Here is a 26,283-nt window from a genome sequence, read left to right as displayed (position 1 = left end):
TTATGATATAAGATTCTTCGCTACCTAGAATTAATTAAACTCTTATTACATATAACAAGATAAAGCCAGAATATTATAAAAATATATTAAATATAAATAAGTAATAACTAAATATTAAATAAGAATATATTAAAAGTTAAATTTTTTTTTTAATTTATAATTTTCAAGAAAAAATCAGGTTTTAATTTCAATATGTACAAGCCCTTTGCTTATTCATTACTTTTTTAAATATTAGATAGTAAAGTTTTTCTCTCATAAAATTAATCTTATTAAAAAGCAATCTCATTACATTTTATTTGATAGAGATAATAGCAAAGTACGTTATATTACTTGTTGGCAAAAATTTATTTAGTTATTAAGAGAAAATTTAAAATACATGTTTCTATATATTTGCATAAAAAAAAGTACAATTTTTATTCGCCTGTGTGCAAAATATGAAATTATTTCTTATTTTCCTATTTATATTAACTGTAAATGTATATTTTGCTTAGAAGATGCAAAAGCATCGATCAAAAACCAGCATGAAATCACAATAGTTTGAAAATTTATATATACAACATGAACAATTTGTTTACATCTGTTAATTGTTATTATAAGTTAGTTGCTCGGTTTCTGGAACATTATCGAGCTTCGCAGTTCCTTCATGCTGAGCCTTTTTCCTTGCATCCTGTCGTCTTTGCTCGTCTTTCGTCAAAACAGTTAAGATGAAACCGAGCAACAAAGTCGAGCATAAGGCAATGTGCACCGGAATATCGCCGTACGCTTTCAATAATATTCCCAATATTATAATGAGTATTATGCCGTAAATGCTGTTTGTTATATTGAGGATTCCGGCGGATATATTCTCCGATTCCGGATATGTATATTCGGTGCACAATTCATATCCCATTGCAAAGTATCCCGACATGAAAAATCTATAATAAATATATAATATCAAGAAAGTAATTTATTATTTTTAGGAGTAACATAATAGCAGAAATGAGATAAGGAAAATTTTTAAATAAATTATACGTTTAAAATAAATTAAATTATACTTATAATAAAATAAATTATACGAAATAAAGTATAATCTGATAAAATAAAATAAAATAAAATCTGAAAATTTTTTTTGTATCATCATTTAGTTGCAAAATATCGTTATAGAAAAGTTACAATTATATTTTACTAAAAAATTTAATGAACTTTGGTTAACGATATACTTTGGCCAATAAATTATTTTAATTATTTAATTTATAATTTTTTAATATATTAATTCGTAAAATATTTGTAAAAAGAAAAGAGATGTTTTATTATATAAATTGATACGTTACCCTAAAAACATCGCCGATACATATACCATCCATTTAATGCCGACATAAATAAATACCGCGAATAGTATTTGACCGCACAATGTGAGAAAGTATACAGTCACGGCAGTCTCTCTGAAAATGTAAATTATTAATCGGCAAGGATGTATGATTTGTGACAACTAATAGCTTATGATTATCAGAGTAAATTAAAGTTGCATTTTCGAGAAAATTGTAAATATGTTTCTCTTACTTGAATTTATGTGTTTTATCAAGGATGATACCGAAACTGACGGCTCCGGCCATACCGCTGATAATCATAACTAATCCAATTCTGCCCGCATCTTCCTCTCCATTCTAGAACATGTCTTGACTTTAGATACATGTATGTAATGTAAAGGCGAAAATATTTTTAAATGCTGTTAGGATATAAAAATATTTGCTTGAATTTCTTTCTCCCTCTTTTCGAACTGCTACATTGAAATTGGAAATTCATTGGCTCACCTCAAAGTGCATGAGGAATATTTGATTGAGTAATGTACCCACAGCATTCAGCACACCGATGCTCAAACCGTGAGAATTACAGAGTAGAATAAAGCTTTTGTTTTTACAGAGTCTTTTAATCGGCACGAGGAATGCCTCCTCTTTCTTCATTCGATCCAGTTTTTGTAACGCTCGCGTCTCGCTTGGTGGCAGTTTCGGTTCTTCCTGAAATACTGATGCGAAAGCACTTTGAGAGAAGTAAAAATAATATAATATGTTTCCTGAAGCGCGCGAGTCATCTAATTAATTAGTTCGTATCTTCTGGCAATCGGCTAATGTAAATAAAAATAAATCCGGATGAAAGTTGGAATTAAAGTGAGTTATCGGTTATCGAAATATCTGGCCACATTGAACATTGAAAAATATTACATTGGAAAAAAGAGATATTGATAGATATTATCGAATTTTTCATTACAAATTTCCTTGAATGTATATTAATAAAATCATACCTCGATGTACATATGAAACTTTTGAATATACGAAATATGCATTGAAAGATTTTTTAATTTGTAAAAGATTATGTTATAATATTAAACTCTCAATTATTATAATTAAATATATAGAATATTGCATAAATAAATTTTATATTAATAAATTAATATTCAGAATGACTGTATGGGAATAAAAAATTGTATTTTTTACTTACATTAGATTAGAAAATGGTTATGAGAAACTATATAGAAATTAAAATATTATTTACATTAAACTCAGATCTATTTCAATTATAACAGATGAAAATTAAACAATCATAAAAGATGGACAAGCGTGTCTCGTTTACAATAGATTTTAACTTACATATGAGTACTAGACTAAATCCAATCGTGGTAACGATTGCAACGGTCCAGCATAAACGTGATAGATCGTTGCCAATGTCATCTAGATTTTCGTGATTCTTTACTATTATAGGCGTCAAGAGGAAACCCAATGCTACTCCAAATTGATTACCAAAAATACCCAAACTCGTGGCGGTTGAAAGTTCATTAGAAGGAAACCATTGTGCGGCTAAGCGTCCTGGTATCGGTAGGATCAGAGTCTGATAGAGTACAATGTAATTGTTATTAAGAGAAAATGTGATAAAAAGATAGAGAATATATATATATATATATATATATATATATATATATATACACACACAAGTATAGTAACATAAAAAAAGCCGAGAAAAAAAATACAACACAAGTATTAAAATCTTTTTAAATGAAATTAATAAAATAACCTGGGTAAATCCGACTACAGACTGCCCAATGAAAGTGACGTAGAATCTATCGGGGTGAACGGAAAAAGTTTTTATCCATGCACCCAAGCAGCTCAAACCGCTGCCTAAAATAGCCATCCATCGTAGACCGCAATTGTTTGACAATCGTTGCACTGGGAATACGAATACCGCGTAAAGCAGCATGAACACCATCGAAGTCCAATCGACCATTAACGAAGACACTCCGTAATATCTGAATAATATACAAGGGAAGACACCGATCCTCTTACATTTCACTTGACTGTTTAAATTTTAAGAAAAATGTGTGATACCTAGTGATTATGTTAGCTATAATCGAGTATTCTATCCATTGACAAGCGCTTACTCCGTTATAGATCATGTAGATGATCAGCATTATCCATCTTTTCTTATACGTTTTCAATTTTAACGGCTCGATGTCAGGCTGCTCGCCTAGCCGCGCAATCTTTGCCGAATTTTTTATAGTAAGCACTTCGTTTAAATTTGTATCTTCCATTTTTGTTCTCTCGCAAAATACGTTTTGCAGGAATTTTTGATATATTTGCTTATGCTACGGAGATTACAATCTCACAAATCTACAGTTAAAGATAGAAGATAATTTTCTCGATATATTTGTTTAATAAATTTTTTTAAGATGTTCACTCCCGACATTTGTAATATTACTCAAATAGAAAATATTATAACGTATTAGAGTTACACTTTTTAAAATTTCCTCATCAAATCTGGAATGATAAATTAGAGCGCGATTTTCGCACGTTTCGCAATTGTATATTTCGCGATTCAAACTTTTCCATTCCGCGAATTTAAGAATGAGAAAGCGACGCTCTCAAAATTGACGTTGATTGCCGTTGATAAAGTGCAACTGAGCTCCAGTAATTCTGAAATTCGTTACGAAGCCAGAACTTAACGTTAATAGCTGGTAATAAAATAATTTACCTTATCTATGTTCAAGATTAAATAGAATTATATTATTAGCTCAAAGATGCATAAGAAACCGTGGCAATCTGTATTTAATCTTATCACAATTTTTATCAGATTTATCTGCCGTACCTTGTTAGCACAGTTCTAAATGAAGCTGTACGACAGCATTCATCTTATATTTCTAAAATTCTGGAGCAATCAATTTTACAAATCGAGCAATTTATACCTGTATTTATATCATAATATGCTTTTCATCGCGATACGGAACGTTTTATAATTGCTTTTCTATACGAATATAATTTTGACATAAATCATATATGAGAAGACCAGCTAGATCCTATCGGATTCTACAGAGAGCGAAATGGGCGTCTGAATTACGTGACAACGGTATTCTGAGTGAATATCGCACTGACAATAAGATAAGATTCGCAGATTCGTGTAATTTTAGTGAGTTTCAGGATATATGTACCAATTGTAGGAGAAAAAGAGAGAGAGAGCGAGAGAGAAATGCATGACTAGTATTCTGTTATCGAGATCCAAAGTTCGAACATTCTTGCAGACATTATTGGTCGTAATCTACATTCTAAATCAAGAAGACTACTTCACATTTCCAGAATATTGTATGCGAGTAAGATTTTTATTAGAATTTTATTAAAATCTCCATTTTTTTGCAAAAATAATTAATCGTTAATTAATGATTATTATTATAATCAATGAACATGTGTTATGTTGAATTAAAATCATATAAAAACAATTTTATATCTGCAGAGTAAAATATGTTCTACGTTTCAACATATGAAATATACGTAATCATGTCAATGCAGGTAGAAATAGTTCCGTGGGGAGTTCATTAACGTCGGAACTACGGTATTATATACGATTGCTATGAAGTACGGCTTATTGTACGCTTAATTGTAAACACAATACGTATTTCACTTGGGAATTTGTTACCGCAAGAGAGAGGAAGGGGGAGAAGGAGAGAGAACGAAAATACCGCAATATTTACTTTTTGTTATTGCGGACAAAACATATGTTGTTCTATAGGAAAAAAATCTACGGAATATATTTTATTTCATGCATGAGAGACGAGCTACTAAATTTTATGCATTGTACAAAAGAAGGAGGAAAAGGAAAGTCTACCCCGACATCGTTTCTGCGTCTCATGGGTTCAGAAGGAGTGCACGTACGTAACACGTAATACATTTTCCATTAATGTGAAAATTTTTCCAGGTTGAAATTTTCTGGCATTGGAAAACTTATACAGCACATTTAATGCGATGATTTGGATATGAAACTGCGAACATCATTCACATTCGATTAATGACGAAAGAGATAAAACAATTCATGGCGTATCTTTCACGTTTAAATTTAGATTTTTTTCTTGTATCATTGAAATAAATATTTCAACAACCTTTTAAAAAGTGTAATCAAGCTCAAGACGATTTTATGACGTAAATTATGTACATATGATTTACGTAAAATGAATAATGAAATAATAATTATTCAAGTCAATTGAAAAAAAATGTAACATTCTTATATTAAATTAAAATTCGATTTTTTTTTCCAAGACATACGTTATTAGAATATTTGTATATTCAATTTATTATATAATTTATAATGTGATTACAAATGATTGAATAACCTTTTCTCTTCACTTCTTTATTTGAAATTATGGATAATTTAATACAAAAAAAAAAAACAATAGTCAGGTCTTCTAAGAACAATAAAGTATATCATTAACATGGCCAGATGAGTTGATCAGATTGAAAAAGTGAGAGAAACATTCGACTCGATATACGATAGTATATTATAGTAAGTATGTAGCTCTTAGGCGTGAGTTAGAATTCTGGAGAGATTCGTACAACGAGCTAGACTAATATTTCTCACTTCTGTCATCATTGTCAAAAGCATTTGGAATAATCAGGAGAAATAATACTTGAGCTCGGGATTTTCCGAAAACACACTCTCGGGCTCGACCTTGCTTTTTGTATCAATTTTTTCCTTTGCCATCTTCAACTATTATCTCTTTCTTCTCTCAATCTCTCTCTCTCTTTTATCATCTCGCTCATTATATATTTATTATTGGGAAAAAAGTGTATAATTATTATCTAATATTATAAAATATTTATTTATAAATTGTTATAAAATAATTACTTTTTTTTAGTAACTCGTTGGTCATCTGGGATATTGAGAAATGAATGTAATGCGTTGTATACAACAGAATTTTATTGGACGTTACACGTTAACAATAAAGGCGACGCAAATGTAATCCTCTTAATATTACATAAATCTAGAGTTTATTACAAAATTAAACATCTCTAATGTGTTATCCTTTTCTGCATTAATCCTTCCAAATCTTTTAAATGCAATGTTTTATTACTTTAGCATCATTGTGCATACAATGGTGTGTATCAAAAAGAAATGGCTGAAATCCGAAAAAAATCCTTATATTTTCAATGTAAAAATATGTAATTCGTGCTTCTTGCTTCCTGCGTATATAACGTGGTATATTATGTACGTCTAATACATTTTTTCGAAGAATTTTTATATTGTTAGTTATAATTTTTACTTTTTGCACACTTCTCCAATTACATAGTTCAAGGAAAAATAACTTTTTTTATGAAATACAAGAACAAGACTAGCCACTTTGCATAATTTTTTTTAATACTGTTCTGATTTAAAGTATTAAATTATTTCATTACCTCAATTTTGAGAAATTTGCAAGTTAAAGTTGCAAAATTTTTTCATAAATATTTTCATAAACTTACGCAAAAATCGAAAAATTTTAATTTGCAATCTTTCTGTAATATTTAACCATGAATATATTATGAATAATTGTCAAATTTCTCTTGAAAATAAATGGTCTGATGACATTCTTTTGATTGCAATAAAACTTTTTCAATATGTCACATATCTATCAGTCATAAAATATAGTCTTTTAACTGCAAATTTTTCAAAATTATAACATGATCGAGCAATTTGGAAAGCGAAATATTCAGCATGTCGAAAAAAAGCTGCGGAATGTGACTAGTATTATTCTAGGGTTTCTTTTTTTTTTTCTGTTAAACAGTATTATTTCTTATTTGTCTTCGACGGGGATCTGTGTAAATATGTTACAAATGATCGACCACTATTATTGTGGAATTTAGGAAAATGATCATGTGGAACTTCATAAATGTTCCATTAAATCTATACACATACTCTAACGCTTATTCGACTCTTATTATATGCGGTTTTACAATTCTTGAACGCTTGGGATCACGATTCGCGATACTAATCGGTATGAACGTATGTATACAATGCGCGTTACAAACTATTCAATTCACCGAGCAACAGTTCATAGAGTGATGTCTCGAATATAAAAAGTGGTGAAAAATCGCTTTACACTCTCCTAGCATAAGTTATACACATATACGTCCATGCAAGTTTAATTGCATTAGATGGCTAGTTTCGAACAGGTGTGTAGGTATGTCGTCGTCGATCACACGCGTTTCACGACTCTTAAATTAATTTCAAACACTTTCTTTATACTCTCTTAAAGAGGGGACTATTTTTATACATTTTACATTAACAAGACTGTAGAGTATCTCGTGGAATTTATGAAAGCGTAGGATATATTAATTGACCAACGATTAATAATAATTCTGACCACAAAACCAATAAATAATTGTAAATATTGGATAATTTAAATAATCATATTAGCCGCAAAATTCCGGCAGGCAAATGTGTTTCGATAAAGGAGATTAAATCGATATAGTGATTACGAGAGCGGCTTTTTATAAGATTGGCAGTGTTAAATGTACCAATATATATATAATGAGTTAAATTAAATTTTTATTTTTCATAAATTGTGTAACCGTCGCATAATATTTACATATTTGCAATGACAATAATAAACCATTGTAAACAATTAAATGCCGAATGAATATTTCGTGCGATAATTAATTATCGATGAAAGAAATATCCTCATGTTCCATCACTTCATTTAAATAATTTTCATACAACTTTAAAAAGCTTAATTGTTTTCAATGCAGTTACGTTTCGTTCCATTCATCTCATATTGCTGCAAAATACACATTCATCTCATATTTTAAAATTAAATTTGATATTTTCAATATAAGAACTTTCAAGAGCAATAAAATATTGGAAAAGTATGTCTTTTTGTCAGATGGAACTGTAGGATGGCAAACATATTTTTATATCTATAAAAAGAAAATGATTATTTTTTTCAGCATCTGTTCGAAAAAATTAAAAGCCATTCGATTTTTCACATACATGTTCGCATACAAATTCTTTGATAAATTTAAAATTAACTTTTTTCACAACAAAAGTTTGATAGATACTCACCTTTTACACATCATTGCAAATTTGATGGTAAAAAAAAAAATTTAAATTTCAATATGTTGTTAAGATTGCTTAATTTCAACTGGATGGTATTTCGTCAGAATTATAATCTGAAGCAAAGTTTGATGTTGAATATCGAAAAGTTGTAAAAGAGGGATGGCGCTAAATTGAATTTCCGCGATAAAATCGATTTTAAATTGGTCAAAGAATTCGTAAATGAAAAAAGGTACTGCGAGGCTCCTAGAGATATCTGCGGCACCCGGTATGTATATCAATGAACGGCGAATCTCGGAGACGAAGCTCCACGATTGAATCGTACGCGGAATACTCGCGTGCGATAAAAAAAGCACAATTTAATAGAGAAAATGCTGAAACGAATGAAAAAAATATGATGAGCAAGTCACATTCGGAAGTTCGAGGTTCGCTGCGTTTAATCTAACGTGCTTACGATATATAAACGATAACAAATAATGATTAATTGCAACGGTGGGCGTTATCGAATCTCGTTACAACATGTAATTTTATTACAGTACATCATCGAGAGAACATACGCATTATTTCCGTATAACTTACGCGTGTGTAAAATACTCGAACATTTCACAAATGATCGGCGATCGATTGGTTTCTCAAACCAACGCGGGGAAAGATATTATCATAACTAATCGCCTACGATCGATGAAAATGTTGATGGTATTAATTAACGGTTGTAAAGATATATTATTTACAAGATCATGATTTTTCATCACTTGAATTATGTCCGCGATCAGATGATGGCGTTCGATTTATAATCGATCATCGTGCACAAAACAACACATAGCTTATTCTTGTAAATTACAAATTTACAAACGCATGTAGGAAGATATCTGAGAGTATTATATCAACAAAATTATATACTCTAACGCTTATTAATAATTATATGTGTAACAATAATGTAATAATATGGAACGGAGATAGATGGGGATTTTAATCATATTTGGCTGCGATATGTTTCATTTTTTCTTTTTTTTCCATTTTTCTTAATTCATTATTTAACAAGATTTTATTTATCGCCATGGCTCGCGCGTTATTCCAATAATTTGATCCCAGAACACATGTCGATAGTTTATATAAATATATATCGTATCAATAATATTTTGTATAAAGATATTTATAAATTTACAATTATATCGCCCTTCTTGCATTTATCTCTTTTCTGTTTTTAAATTTTTGCTGCATATTTTAGCGAGTTTGTAAGTGGCTGTATGGTACGAGAAAGAATGAGGAGGAATAATTTACCGATCTTTGCTTCAAATGTTCGAACGTGTGCAAACAAAGTGAGCTAATTCCATCCGAGAGTCTTCAATTTTGCAATACAGATGTGATATGTGAAATGATAAAAAGCAACGTAACATAAATAATATCGGATTTCGTGCACGTATAAAGGGAATATATTAAGTGTACATTTATCTTGTACAGACTGTTCTGGACGTTCCTGTGGCACCAACGGGACATTGTGTAAACGTACTATTACAGATATGCGGCTATTGTGCATCTCAATTACCCGTAATACGAGAGATTTATGGCTCTTTGGATGCGAAATAAACCCTGTTCCATTTGTCTCAACGATATGCAGGGACTTTTAATGGGGCCATCTATTTCGCGAATGGCAAAGTTCAGATTTCGTTAAATAAGATACGAATAAAATGCGAGCATTACTTTTTTTTTTATTTCGCGCAATTTTATCCACGAAATTTTCGAGAGAGAAATTATATTATTCCTGGAATAAATGTTATGTTTCGACTTTTTGGATTTTCAATATTGTAAGCGCACATTCAATGAACAATTATGTGTTTCGATCGAAAAAAATTTTTTTTTATATGTATGCGCAGCAATCATGTTCGTGTGAACAAACACATTTACGCGGCGCAGGGTCGTAATTATAACTCGTAAAATTCTCCCTTCATGAGAATATATCGCAATCCTATAAATTTATTATGGCAACGCACCTCATAAAAATCGAATTTAGCGAGTAACTATCGAGATATATCTCGCTTACAAAACATATCTTATCATTGCATCTCCCCGAGAAGGCTAGAATAGGCTGGATTATTATTAAATCAACGAAGAAGGGAAAGGATTAAAGCAGTTCCTCGTTATCGTCCGAAGCACCATACATTTGCGGTCTCCTACTCAAAAGTCGCTGCTGCTGTTGAGCTTGCTGTTGCTGCTGCTGCTGCTGCTTCTGGAGGAGAGCGATACTGGCGGCTTTATAGTTAATCGGCCCGTATGATTTGTAATCCACGTCCGCATAATCGAGATCCGAGAATTCCGGCTTGAAGGGCTGCATAAAACAAAAATACGTGACGAATATCTCGGGACAAAAGTAATCTCCTTTTTCCAGACAATACAAATTTCTGGAGGACGTGTTCTGGCATCTCAAATTTCTTTTCTTATACATTTCGATTTATCTATTATCAGAAGAGTGATAGAATTTTTTGTGTATAAAATAAATAAAATTAAACACATTTTTTATTTGCAAGTAATTTTTCTTCTACATTGTATTACGTTTGTTTCATTATATTTTCAATCGTATAAAAAAGATCTTTTATATCCAATTATTTTAGAAAGACATTTTATAAAATTTCCATAAAATTAGGAATTTAGATGTCTCTTTAATCTTTGTATTGTTTGGATTCCAATCGTGCTGCGCGGACGATTACGCACACAATAGTTTCTACTAGTGGACTGTTGGCAAAGTTTTGTAACAGACCTGCTGTGCAAGCGTTCGACAAATGATCTGGTGTACCATTTCGGGTGTTAAAGCTTTCTCGTTCGTGATCGATGTCTGTCAATTAGACAACGACGTGCCTAGGGTGAGTTCGACAGAGGGTCTCATTGAAGGGCTGAGAGATTTACACAAACAGAGACGATTGACCATTAAACCTATCTAATCGATAATCCGTTTACGATCCCTCAGCTCGTCAATTGTTAAGATTAAATATAGCCTTGATGAATATTATCATGCTGCATGCTGGACACTCCACAAATATTAAACTAATATGCGTGATTCAGGATTAAGAGGATTATTATGCCGTTTTAATTATTACATTCTAATTGATTCGAAACTTTTACTGTTGCACGCAGCAAGAGCGACGATTATAATAAATTTGTAATCAATTGTGGATTCACATCATATGCGTAAAATATGAATATTGATGAAAAATGAACGGTCATTGTTTTTGGATTAACGTAAAATTTTGCGAATTATGCAACATAGAAGCCGTTATTCCGATATTTCAAAATTATTTCAACAGATATCCTCGTAATTTTCTCTCTCTCTCTCTCTCTATAGATAATAAAATACAAATTGTGTACACGCTTCTACAATGGAAGAGAAGAAATTTTATAACGTCTAAGGCTGCATGCAAGCGAGAATGGAAAAAAGTTTGCTGGACAACAGCGACAATGAATGAACAATTGTAATTCCGTAAGAAATTGAATCGTCGCAAGTCCGTGAACGAGCGAAGCGAGTTCGAGTTCTGTATCCCTCGCGAATGGACGACATCCCGTATTTATGGTGGTGCACACTCGATTTACGTTATGCGTGTAAGCGGCGTGATATACTCCGCACAATGTCCTACAGGACGCTTGTCGGACGCCAAATTGTCCTAGTAAATGTACGTATCGCTCTTTGTCAGCTGACCCTCCTACAAACAAACATTCAGAGATATACAAAATTGATATGGTGGACGCATGCAGCAATTCCTTCGGATCGTTCGTTGCGTCTCTTGTCAGTACGCTAGGCATGAGATACGCTCGCGAGAGATACGGAGGAGACATGCAAGATGCTACATATATATGTATACACAGCGACCGAGAGTTGCATTGACAATTTAATTCGGTTCAATCGCGATCGAAAGCAGCGCAAAATTACTTGGCAATTTGTTCGAGGAAATCAGAGAAACGTAAATAATTTTTTCACGAAAAGCCAAGATGGTATTAACGATTACAAATGATCTCACGATCAGTATTGTTCTGTATTCCATAAATTTTTCAAGACTTCAACATGATGGATAATCTCTATTGTATTTCTTTTCGTGTGTACGCCATTTTTTGTTGCAAAAAATTTATGGCGATCCGACAGTATTTATAAAAGTTTACAGAGATGGATTTTATATGTGAAAATAAAAGCAAGGAAATAAATCGTGTTAATATACACTAAACATGTACTGATGTTGTTTATTATACATATGATGTTTCAAAATTTGACAGTTCAAACCCGATAAATGCCAGCTTGTTATTATTGATCTAGTTTCTCGAGATATCCCGTTATATTCTATATTGGTTAACTATAGATGTTAAGTTGGATAATTCACTTTACGTAAACTACATATACGTGGTCGTGTATCTATTATGATGTTTACACAGTAGTTTGTTTTATGAATTTTGCGTGGTAGGGATGTTTAAACAGGTAACATTGACTTTTTTTGTTTGTCATATCTATTCGTTATTTTTTTTTTATTCGTCCTACGGAATACTTTACAGATGCGCACACAAAACTGTTTTCTTTCGGCGGATTGAATATTTTTGGATTGAATTTTAAATATTGAAAATATATCCCCGTGCTTGTCGTCTCTCGATTGGTTATAGGATGAGTGGTCTGTCTGCGTGTCGCGTGCAGTAATGTTTGATATCGCTCGGCATTACCAATTTTTTTTTTTTTTAAACATAAAGGTTTATTGCAATATTGATTTACAGCATGCGGTTTATCAAAGAGTAATCGCGGAGATAGTACCAGAGAGAGAATTCAAAAATGATATCGAATAAAAATTTATATGTAATATTGTGTCGACGATTTCGTTTCGAAACATTGAATCACGTTGCGCGTATCATCGAATGTAATAACGTATTTTTTTTTTCTCGAAAAAAGTGTTCAGAGCTGGTAATATTTTAATATTGATGTTATATGATTATTAGCTAGCTATCAATGAGAGAGAAATTAAAATATAAAATTACATGGAAGAAAATATGCAATTTTTCCATGGTATCAGAATTATTTTCTTACAACCTTGTGGAAGCTCGATCAAAATAGATATGCCACCATAATTAATATTGTTAATTAAAAAATGCAAGAAGAGAAAATATCTGTACAATCATTCTTGAAAATCGAACAAACGCAAATAAACATAAGCAACGGTAAAGCTGAAGACTATACAAGGCGAAAAGATAGCAATTAGAAAGATTTAAAGATTAGCATTAGAAAGACACACAGAGTAAGCAGAAGAAAAAAAAAAGAGAGAATTAATTTGCCCTACCTTTGAAAATGACGTACGTAGAGAACATCTTAAAGAATGTGTTTCATACGCATGGGTGCGTTACCTCTAAAGACGTAGCAGTGCCTGGGAGTCTTAAAACACACAAATTGCCACGGCAAATTCTCCTCGGAAAAAAATGCGTATCACCCGCGCCGTGCGTTCCCCGCAGATAGATAGGGAGGGAAGTTGCTGCGTCGCAGCAGCTGGATTGCCGCGGGGTCACTAACCTTTAGACATCGATCTCCTGACCGACATCCCGGAAGTGAAGCTCGGCGTACTGCATTATCGTGGGCGCGGAGGGTGCACGAACGTCGCCGAGGTTGCCCGTCGACAGCCTCGTCTTCGACATTTTGCTGCGATTTTTCGCGTCGTCCGCTGGAAATTGCGACGTATTATTGGCGACGCAACGATTCGATTGGCGATCCCACGACGGTGGCTGTTGCTGCTGCTGCTGACGCGTCACCGCCGAATTGGGTCGGTGATAATCGGTGGAACACTCCGCGTCCATGTCGTCCTCGTAATAATGCGGATACGAGATCTTGTACATGGTGGTCTCGGACGCGTCCAGATCCGGGATCTGGTGGAAGCTGGTCTCGCAATCGGGGGGCGAGACACCGTTGAAGGTAGCGTCGTTACGTCGCGGCGGAGGGTCTCCTCTCTGTCGGCTCTGCTTCGACTTGTTCCGATCGCCCGACGGTCGCTCGTGCTTCCGGTACTTCCGATTACGCTCGTTTCGCCGATTCGTCGACGCGTGCCGACGCGACGACGACTGTCTCGCGTTGTGATTGCCGTAATTTTGCTGCTGCTGCTGTTGCTGCTGCTGCTGCTGCTGCTGCTGCTGCTGCTGCTGCTGCTGCTGCTGCTGCTGTTCCTCATCCCGATGCACCGCGGGCAAGTGATTGCCGGTCGTGGCGGCGGTCTCGTGATGCACCAGGGTGGACGGCCGGCTGTTGTTAGTGTGGACGAGGGAGGTTTGCAAGGGACTAACTATCGAGGGATGATAGAGGTTGCGCGTTAGTGGCAGTGTTAGTTGATTCGAACTGTTGCTCGGTAAGGGGTAGCTGTACTGCTGCATCTCCTGCCGATGCTGTTGCTGGTAATGTTCTTTGTAGTTGTATAGGCTGTCGGTCTGCAACAGGCATGGTTAGTAGTTGGGACCAGGCGAAACGGGGATGCGAGCGATGTTAACGCGATGTAGATTCGAGAGAAAAAAAGTGTGCGTGAACAAATTGGACGGCTGAGACATTATGTCGGTTATGCAATTTTAGGAAGAGGGTGCATTTATGAATATATATAATGATCACATTTTTTATGAGATACGTAGACTTTTTGGATATTGCTTTCAATATAAATATATATGTACAAATTTATATAATTATAATTATATACATTTATAATCATAATTTAAGTATATTTATGATTATAATATCTTATTGATTTTTTTTAAATTGAAAAGAAAGAGCTTGAAATCAGTAAGTGTATGGGATTTCACAATTTGATGTGCAAACACTCGCCATTGATTCACATACAATTCTTATTGTGTTATTGGAACGATAAATAGTGAAAAGGAGCACGTATAGCTTCATCGCACTCTATATAATTCTGTAAAATCTCTTATTGATCTGAGATATTATTAGGTTATTTAGGTTGTTGCTATTCTCTTAAATTGAATTAATAAAAATACTGATTAAAGCGGTAACACAAAATTTCATTGACGATCAGTGAATATTTCATTGATCTTCAATAAAAACACACTTACACTTTGTCTTTCTGTCTTGTATTTCACTCATTATGTCTTGTAAGATTTTATTGAAAAATGAATAATAAATCATATATTTGCAAACTTTTAAAGCTTTTTCTCTTTAATTTAGATTAATTTTTGGAAGAAGCTTTTATATATTTGGGATGAAACACATATAACTAGTATTCAAATTCAAAATTATATATTTACAACCTTCTATATATATTATCGTTTCTGTTTTTCATTTTAAGATGTGATAAACTCACAAAAAATGAACAAAACTTTTGGTTAAAAGAACTTACATACATATTTCTTTAATAAAATATATTATTATAAATTCATACATATATGTTATATATGTCATACATATATAACATTATAATATATTATACATAAAATTTTAAAATATTACTGATTGAAATAGCTACTACCACTAGATTTTTTTTGTGAGATTTTATAATCATTTTATAATCAATAGATTTGCAACGCTATTTTTATTATTGAGATCATTAATATGGCTATTTACTGCTTTTCAAATATTCTGATTCCGTTTAAAAGAGTATAACATATTAAGTATATTTTGAAATGTAAAAACAAATTTTTATATTTTAACAACATTTATATTTCAAGACACACAAAGGATTTACATCAATTTTCTTTTACAATCCTCCGTTTAAAGTGTTCATTGGCCTATATCTGATATAGCGACATCACATAAAATGTGCAATAAATGTAGTTTATGTTATTGATCGATAAATGAGGAAAGATATTTTCGTCGTGATGAAACGAACAAATATACGCTGGAGAAAAGAGTTGCGACTGCAAGAAAAAAAAAATCTTCGAGATAATATCTCAGGCACGTCCGTGTTTCGAAACAATAAAGAGCTCGAGTCATTGGTTAAGCGTGTGTGACAGTGAAAACTTACTTGACACGCGGCCAACATGCACAAGGGCGGTCGCTACATAGATGCCCGGATCCAGCTTAGCAGGGAAAATATGATTTCCGATTATAACTCGGCTTCCAGCAACTCTACCTCCTACTTGCTCGAGAAGCTGCTGTTTTATATCTATTACGGACACGTAAATCGTACACATGCAGTAGGCGCGAGACGCTAATGTTACTCGGTGCTTATAGGGGAAACGGAGATTGACCTCTCGCTGGACATTGTCGCTTGTAATAACTTTCGTGATTACATACAGTTTGATTAAGAAAATTACAAAAGTCTCCGGTTTCAAGAATCGATTTAATGACGCGATGATGTTAGCGTGATAGATGATCTATAGCGCGTTCTACGAGAAAATTGCTATATAGATACGATGATGAATGCCATTAAGGAACTTTTAGATCTAACGATAAGTGACATCGAGGGAGCCATTTGAGGCACCAACATGTTTATTACTGTTATTACTACTACGATAATGCAAATACATCTATTCCAAGGAATGCTTTCTATCACAGACTAGCTCGATTACTATTATAGCAAATTAAAATCTGTAATGCAACAAATGGTTATATTATATAATACAAAATGCCTACAAGTTTCTTTTTAATAACACAAAATTGTTTTGTCGAATAAAATTATTTATCAAGATTATTAAAGTCATAATATATATACGTAAAAAACAGAAAAAATTGTATTTAAAATTTTACTAAAAAATGAGTGAGTTTCAATAAACTAATATCCTTTTAAAGAAAACTAATTATGCTAATTATATATGATTGATTATGGATGCCTTTTGTATCCAATTGTTCCACGTAGTTAACGTGGTCTTTAGTTGAATTTCATCGTGTTCTGTTTATAATTAATGCAAGTCATTATTCATTATAATGAAATGTTTTGTTTCACATTGTTTCAATTTGTATATTAATGACAAATATTTGGTAAAATAGTGATTAAACTAGGAGAAGTTATGGTCTACATGCCATTAATAACAACTCGATAATTACTCGATCAATTTATATGACAAAGACTAGAAAGTATAAATTAAATCAAAATTTTAATATACCTTGGGACACAAAATAATTTACATTTTAGACAAAACGGATTTTAATAATAATTTCTAATTTAATCACAAATACATATTCTTTTTAATTATTTTACTCTTTAAATAAATTCTAATATAAAGTCGTTATTTTGTGATTTCGAGAAGCATTGAAATATTTGATAAAAGAACAGCATTCTCTGAAAGAGTCTTGTATATATATATATATATAAACAACTAAAAAGTTTCCGGAAATATTAAATCCAATACACACACCCTCACGTATATATGTATACGTGTGTATTTCTTCTCAATTCTATCAAATACATGCCGGTACAAATATTCTTGGCTGTAAAAACGTAAATCGCGAAAAAATATTTATTTAACAATATTTAAGATTTTGTAAATTTTATAGTTGAAAAATACATTTTAAAATTGTAACATAAAAATCATCGTAATGATCACGATATCGACATTTTTACATCCGTGAATAGTCATTCGACAATACGAGTCGATCGTGACAGGATTGATGGAGAAAAGCTGACTCGCGACAATGTCCGCGAGTAACGTCATCAAATGCGGGGATTTCTTATCGTAGATTATGAATAATTGACAAACCTTAAGCTTAGGCAACGAAGCGTTTCTCGGCGGAAAAACGGGGAGAGGGAGATTTTGATAGGTGTGTTTGGACGGATCGATCTTCCTGGACGTCCTCGGCGCTGGTATTGGCGGCGTCGTCGGTGACGGTGGTATCGGCGTCGACGGCGCCGATCGGCTCATCAGGTTGATCGATCCCTGACTCAATGTCAGGGACGGTGTGTCCTCCATCGATCGGACAATCGTCGCGATCGTGGCTGTGCTGTCGCTTCTGTGCGGACACGTCCTATAGATCGGTATCGCGTACAACTCGTATTTCTTGCGGATGTTCTCGTGCCGGCGGCACAATCGTAGAGAATAAAATTGCTGCGAGTGCTTCTGCTTGCGTCTTCGCGGCTTCAGGGTGTTATACTTGAGCACCGGCGAACCGTTGCCCCTGGGCACGTTGTAAACATTGTAGTGAGGTCCCAGGTGGCTCATGGTCGATTCGTAGCCGGAACTACCGTCGCAGAGGCTGACAGCTCGGCTGGGTGGCCGCGAGGAGCACGGCGAGGTCGTGAAGGAATGATGCAACGTGCCATGCAAAGCCGAAACTCGGGCAAACTTAGGAGTAACCAACTAAAACAAAACGCAGCCAGCGGCCATTCGCATATACATCCTTCGGCTCGATATCTCGGTTCGGTTTGCTGATTAACGCTCGATTATCCGATAACGTCCGATGACGGGGGATTCGAGGCTAATGACGTTTCGCGATGACTTGATTAGCGACGCGAAGTCTCAGCTTCGTAGATTGGCCGAAACGGCATTCCTCGCCGTAGGACATAAGTAGGCAATCTATATCAATCTCTGAGTTGCTATTGGCATTTTGAACGACTACCACTGATATAATTATGTCGCTTCTATCCTTGTGATGATTACGGTCAATTTAACGTTATGCGCTTGATAACGACGTTTCCAGGATGTAACGTTAGCGGTGTAACAATATTATATGGTATATGATAGATATACCGATTGACATAGACATTTCAAACTATTAGAAATAAATAAAATAAAATTATATTAGAGATAATTATTATATATAATAATTTTATAAAATAAAACTAGAATACTATAAACGCGCCATTTATTTTATGTGCATGTGTATATAATTATTTATATATTAATTCTATTTTCGATTTTTTCAAAATAAATTAAATAAAAATTACACATCCACTTAATATTTAAACTATTAAATGTGTCGCTCAGTTATGACAAGCTTTTATTGATATAAAATAATGTTCAGTGCATCGTCGAGATAACCAATCACGAAAAAGAGATAACAATATTGCCAGTATCGATTTAATATGCTTTTTTTAAAAATAGATATTTCAATGAGGGCTGCACATTATTAGAATATTATACGCGTGTGTAAATGTGTGTGTGTGTTATATAAAATATTACAAAATTTAGTTTTTATAAATAATAATAGACAAAAATAATAAAAATATCACAGTATCTTTTGCAATATTCATTTAGTGGAGCATAAAAATGTTAAAAGTTTCTTTTATATCGTGGTGTGCTATCCAGATCGCTAAACGCGATCGCGACAAGGATCATAAAATAATTTGATATAATTAATAATTAATTATATCTCTCTCTATATCTATCTATCTATCTATCTATCTATCTCCTCCCTCCTCTCTTTTTCTCCTCGTCCCTCTGTTTCTTTCTCTCTAAATAACAGTTATTTCTTTAAAAATATTTAAAATTAAATATATTTTGTCCGATGCTTTATCGTTCGACTTTTCGATGATTTAAACATAATTCGAATTGAGAACACGCAATAAAATAGTGAAAACATAGATCCGAATAATTAATGATACGCTCCCTGATATATTAATCATTAATAATTTATCTATAATTTAAAATTCTTATAATTTATTATTCCGTTTAATTCCTTAACATCTTCCTATCTTCTTCTTTCCCTCCTCCCTCTTTCCCTTCTGTCTTTTTCTCTAATTGTAAGTAACAATTATTTCTTTAAAAATATTTAAAATTGAATATAGTTTATCCAATGCTTTATCGTTTAACTTTTCGATGGTTTAAATATGATTCGGATCGCGCAATAAAATAGTTGAATCGCAGGTCTGAATAATTAATGATAAACTCCGTAATATATTAATTGTTAATTTAATAATTGATAATTAAAAATACATGTATAATTTAATATTCCGTTTGTATATGCGTCATAGTGCGGAAAATATTTCGGCAAATTCGAATTTATCAAAGCATAACATAATGGTATACGGCCTTGGTGACGTCAACATTAGCGCGCTATTGTTAACGTGTTATGGCTTACGGCTTTATTATTCTCACCGCGACACTCGAACAGTAAGGAAGCAGAACGCGAGACACTGCATCAAATTTTTGTACTCAACGCGATCGCGTCAAATATCGGGAAATAATTTGATAAATAATTAATTATCTATCACACACTTTAAATTTTGAATAATACGTAATTATATCATAAAGAATAAATTTCGACGCGCGTATTTTGCGTAATGTTTTAATCAAGAATCAAAGTGATTAGAATGAAAATTGTAAATTATTGTTCTATCGCGATCTTTCTCTCTCTCTCTCTCTCTTTCTCTCTTTATAAACAATAATTATTTCTTTAAAAATATTTGATGTTTAATTATATTTCATTCGATAATTAATCGTTTGATTTTTCGACAATTTAAATATGATTCGGACGCGTAAAATAGTCAAATCGCAGATTTAAATAATGATTAACATAATAATAAGTTCCGTTTATTAAATAATTAATCTATAATTTAAAATACTTATATTATTTAATATTCGACACCGTATATACGCAACATATTTTCGGCTGCGAAAGTAATAACATTGTATTCGGCCTTGGCGATGTAAACATTAGCGCGCTGTTGTTGACGCTTTATAGCCTTGTTATCATTCGTACAGCAACGCTCGAGCAATAAAGTCGTGGTGCGACACGTTCCGTCGAATTTCTTTTCTAAATGCGATAGCGACAAATATTAAAATATAATTTGTCACGATTATTACAATTAACAACTAATTAACTTTTGAAAATAAAAAATAAAACAAAATAATTCAGCAATAGAGATAGCATTGCTATAACGAATGGGACATGATTTTGGCGTCGTGTAAATGTCGAACAAATAATATTTTTCGAGTTTTTCTCTTACGATATAATGAATTGTGTGGCTCGTATGATTGTCCCGCGATTGGGAGTGCCGATGCAAAGTATGCCGCGATCGTCGTATATTCGATTAATCGTAATTAAACTGTTTTTTTTTTCGAGTGAATGTGAATTTTTAAGAGAAAACGACAAGAGATGAATAAGAGAAGAAAAAGAGGTTCTAAAAAATATCCGACGATGGATGGACCAGAGATATGTGTGGTAAATAATTTATTTCTATTTGCCATCTATATTAATTTCAAAATATATACATTGTTCGTTCTTTTTTTGTTTCTTCAATAATGTAGACAGATCCAATCTAAATTATCGTATAATGTAACGTGTATATCATTTGTTTTTTCAAAACATATCTACATCGTATCTCTTTTAATCGAGAGGAAAGTGGGATTCAATATAGATAATTTATTCTCAAATTTAATTTTACCTTATACGTATATAATTTTGTAACGGGATTCGATCGTGCCAAAATTCGAAAGTGCGGGAGTGTCGTTCAAAGTATCGCGCGTACAAGTGCGGAAGTATTTTTTAATAAAAATGCGGGAGTGCCGTTTAAAGTAATCGCGCGTGTGAATCAATCTGAGAGGAGGAGGAGGCCTAGGAGAGGCATCCTGCACCGGCGGAGCAACCCAAGGGTGAGTATTATTATTTTTATATAAATTATTATAAATCCTGTACATGCATTAATTTGATTCGATCATTATTTGAATAATTTAAAATTCATACTATAGAAGTTTTTATTAAAAAAAATAGTTTTCTTTTTTAGAATTTATAAAATTATTTCATATTTATGTACCTTTTTATTATTATACGCATCGGATATGAAAATCGATGCGTACAATAATAATTTTTTTGAAATATTAATTATTTTAAGCGTTGCTATAATTTGAGTTTTATATTTGTGTGTTGCAGACAACGTAGCCTCAAGACCAAATCTCCGCTGTTGCGCATCAGTGCCGGTGAGTGATAAATTTTATTTTATTTTGAAGTGACGGATTCGTAGAAAATGTGGATGCAAATGTAGATAAATCCGTTGCCTCAAAATGGATGGGCTAGAATATATGGATTAAATTAAATAATTTTTTGAGTAGACTTTTTGAACATGCATTAAAACGTATTAGAAATATAATTTAAAATATAAATTAAAAATTTTAAAGAAATATAAAATATTTTTTTCAATTTTATTTAAATAATTATTTTCACGTTGCGCCAATTTTGTCACATTTTTCATAGCCCATCCATCTCTAATTAATCTAATGCCAAGTTAATAAAATTTAAAAATTATATAAAATAAATCAAACACATTTTTTTCTGTGCCGTGTGGATAATTTGGCGATAATATAGGATACGCGTAGCGTATCATAATAAAATTGCACCGGCAATAATAATTAGCCGGCAACGAAAGGAATTTTTTTCCTTCACTGATCTTCGATAGAGATCTCTGGTTAGATGTAACCAGAATGAATATGGCCAGAATCAACGAAAGGTAGGTTCATCTGGCCCAACGGAAGCAACGTCCTGTATTCTATTAGGGCACGCGAATAAGGCTCGCGAATAAGACACGCGGATAAGACACACGCGGTTAGGGCACACGGTTAGGGCACGCGGTTAGTCCTATAGTTTTATAATCTTTTATTTATACAGAGTTTTAATCATTAGCAGCATTAAATAATTCTTTCATGTCAATATAATGGCTTGTAGATCAGATTTTTGCAAAATATTATATGAAAAATCGAGATATGTTTTGCAATATTGGTTGAAGCGTAAAAATTAATAGTAAAAATTAAAATTTTTTTTTTATATTTTGTGGTGTGCTACACAAGATTTTAATTGAAGACTTTTAATTATAAAGCCGGAAATATAAAAAATCTACTTATCCTTCTTTATTCATACTTATCTAATGCGTGGATATATATATATATATTTATACGACATACGAAAAATTATGATGTCCAAAACGCGGAAATCTATTCTATTATATTTATTTTATTTTTCTATAGTTTCAACCTTGTGTTTAAATATAATATAATATAAAATTTATTTCATGATAATTTCTCTAATAGTTTAGATGCCTACGTCAATCGGTATCTATTATACCACGTAATATTGTTACATCGCGAACGTTACATCCTCGAAACGTTGTTACGAAGCGCATAACGCTAGATTAATTTGATCGTAATTATCACAAGGATACAAGCGATATAACTGTATATATCAGTGGAAGTCGTCCAAAGTGAAAATTATTCCTAAAAATAATTTTCTCTAATTTTTACTATTCATATAATAATTACACCTAAAAATAATTTCCTCTGATCCCTATTATGTGAGAAATAACTACAATGAATTATCACGAATTATTAAATCGTGATCGAACAAAAAAGTAGAACAATATAATTGTATTTTGTTAAAGTTTATCTATTCGATAAAAATTTTAAATTTAAATAACGCTTTGTCGGTAAAAAAAGATCAATGACTAAAATTTCTTCGATAACAATTTTTCGAAATAATTATAGCTAATTGGAATACAACGCGCCAATGCCAGAAAAATAGTGCGCGTATCGCAGCTATTGTCGACATGTTAGGGCCATCATCCATTGGGTATCGGCTCTAATTATCGAATGCCTCGTACCGGCAACATGGTGTGCTTATTGCCTCTCATCGAATTATTACCTTGATTGATTCAGATTGCGCTGGGATTGTGAATACTAGCGAATTAGGTAAACCGATTCGGCTAATCTCGCTTGGCTAACTTGCCGAAATGAGCTTTGTCTACCTGGATTTTGCGATGTCAAGGATGCTTTCCGTTAAACAATTCATGTTAATTGCAATCAAGAAATTACTACAAAAGCTAATTAATTAAGCACGTAATTACATCAATACAGAAATCTAGCGTCTTTTATCGAGAGTTTCAAACATTTATGGGATTTGTGATATCTTATGCATAGCTTATTATAAGCTGCTTCATTAATTATATATCTAAATAAATTTATTATATTTCTAGGTAATTACTTTTATAGATGCCATTTATATACAATGGAGATGTATTAAACTGAATTTTTTTTAGCTGAAATTTTAATTGATTTAAACAAATATTCTATACGTCAATCTGTACAAATTCTCACACACTAATTTAACTAAATAAATTCTATTATTCATTAAAATGGTAAAGTAAAAATCTACAGCAATTTTATTTATCCGTAAATAAAATTGCGATAAAACGCAGAGAATTTCATTTTTAAATTTATTTTAAAATTTAGAATATAGATAACGTTATTTTCTGTTTGCTGTTATTTAGTTGTTATAACATGAGACAAACGGATAAACCATTCGACCGTTAATCAGCACAAAATCAAATATATCGATTTCAATAAGAATAAAGCCGTTTCGTTTTAAGACACATGAATTATTGGAAACTCATTGCAACAATCGGTCCTTCTAAAAAACGTTAAAGTTCGAGCACAGTTAAGTTAGAAAAAAAAAGAAGGAAAGCGAGCAGTGAATTTATTTTCGCCAGAGTAGCAATGCTCGTTACACTCGCACAGCACTGAATTACCTGTCCACTACGATGTTCTTTTTTTCCACTACATTGATTGGGCTACGAGATTTCCTATCAAAAGTATTACCTAACAAAAGTATTCGACAATTTGCAAAAAATGTGTGTTGTGAAGAATTAACAGCACAATCACTTGTTACAAACTAATACAATTGCGTTTACTTTTTTGCAAATAATATCTTCACGATTTCATCAAACTCTGTTAAATTCTGTTAAAATATCGGTATTACAATTATCTGGAAGACAATCGATAGAACGTTATCGCTAGTATATAAATATTACACGAGAGAGATTACGTAACAAGCAGTATATAAAAGCAGCCATTTGTGAAGTGTATAAATATTTGAGTAATTAATTTAAAAAAAGATTCGAAAGTTGGAGAGAAAAATCATATAAAATTTGTGAAATTTGCTCGCGTCAATGTGACATATTTTTCAGGAGGAAGCGTGTGTATAAATTTTGATGAAAATTATTATCTGCTTTTAATCCTCAGTTATTGTTCGCTGCATGCAGAGTATCACGTCTCACCGAATAAAACACTTTGACGTCGTACTAAATAAATGAACGTTTCACTAGACATGCATTTTAGCAGCATGATTATCGCTAAAAACGACGCGATTACGAATCTCAACTCTGCAACCAACAATAATATCATTGACAAACAACAATATTTATTTAATCGCGAGATATAACGATAGCAAATTGTCAGTCGCTATTATTAATTGCTTTTATTTCTTTCCATCAATATTTTGATATTTAAATATTTCGATTTAATGTAATTTATGTTTAAATAGAAATAGAAAATTAGAAATTTTGTAAGTAAAATATAAGTACACAATATTATTATATATCGTAAAGAATTGTTTTCTATCAAGATATCGAATCAATCGCATTACTATCAAAATAAATCCTGATTCAAAGAGAGTTCTGTACCGTTTCTTCAATCGAACCGACGCTCTACAAAGTAGAATATCTTTTGTAAAATATTCGACGACTCAAGGGAGACCGAATATATTTATTCGCTTGAGAAACGCGACATGGTAGAATCGATTGAGAGACGGCAGAATTTACATCGTAAAGATCGACGTGATCGAACGCGTTTCTAAAGCAAAGGAGACTTAGATCATAATACCTCATGTATTATTGCGATACCTTATAACATTCTTCTTTCTAACGCGTTGTACATGATATTCTTTTCCGTTTAAGCGTACAAGGTAGCTAGAAATTTGTATCTATCTATGCTTTACTGAAATTTCTTTATGTATAACACTTAATATTCATCATAGTTACAAGTTCCGTTATCTCAAAAGATTTCACGATTCTTCAAGTATGTAATAAATTCACTTGAAAGACCTTTTTCGATGCTAATTATTCAAATTCAAACAGAAGCGCGAGTCGTTTGTGAAATGGCGGAATTAATTATTTTAATGTTTGCTTGAGGCAAATCAATTAACTGTAATAATTCGCGTTTAACGCAACGGGTGGATGATAAAAATGGACGAGGAGTGGGGAAGCGGGGGAGACGACGCGAACGCATTCGCGCGATGATTCGATAAAGCGAATGAGTACC

General features: G+C 32.5%; 2 protein-coding genes across 4 annotated transcripts in view; both read right to left on the bottom strand.

The window, feature by feature from the left end:
* Positions 1-424: 424 nt before the first annotated feature.
* Positions 425-3,921, bottom strand: LOC126856933 (feline leukemia virus subgroup C receptor-related protein 2-like). Its single transcript, XM_050605955.1, has 7 exons — positions 3,357-3,921; positions 3,046-3,277; positions 2,625-2,862; positions 1,791-2,002; positions 1,540-1,643; positions 1,311-1,421; positions 425-914 (listed from the first exon to the last, which is right to left on the bottom strand). Exons 1-7 carry the CDS (start codon positions 3,557-3,559, stop codon positions 581-583), a joined length of 1,434 nt encoding a protein of 477 aa, XP_050461912.1. The 5' UTR covers positions 3,560-3,921; the 3' UTR covers positions 425-580.
* A 6,575-nt stretch (positions 3,922-10,496) lies between these two features.
* Positions 10,497-26,283, bottom strand: part of LOC126856888 (hemicentin-1) — a 165,501-nt gene continuing 149,714 nt past the window's right edge. For 2 of the 3 annotated variants that reach the window (XM_050605864.1, XM_050605862.1), the window contains 3 exons: positions 17,965-18,561; positions 13,850-14,751; positions 10,497-10,648 (listed from right to left, as the gene is read on the bottom strand). In XM_050605864.1, the coding sequence (XP_050461821.1) occupies positions 13,852-14,751; positions 17,965-18,561 (1,497 nt within the window). In that variant the 3' untranslated portion in view covers positions 10,497-10,648; positions 13,850-13,851. The remainder of the gene's footprint in view (positions 10,649-13,849; positions 14,752-17,964; positions 18,562-26,283) is intronic. The other variant, XM_050605863.1, reaches the window with a different exon arrangement.

This window comes from Cataglyphis hispanica, chromosome 20, assembly GCF_021464435.1.
Source record: "Cataglyphis hispanica isolate Lineage 1 chromosome 20, ULB_Chis1_1.0, whole genome shotgun sequence".
Classification (NCBI taxonomy): Eukaryota; Metazoa; Arthropoda; class Insecta; order Hymenoptera; family Formicidae; genus Cataglyphis; species Cataglyphis hispanica.
This window is presented reverse-complemented; position numbering and strand designations above follow the sequence as displayed.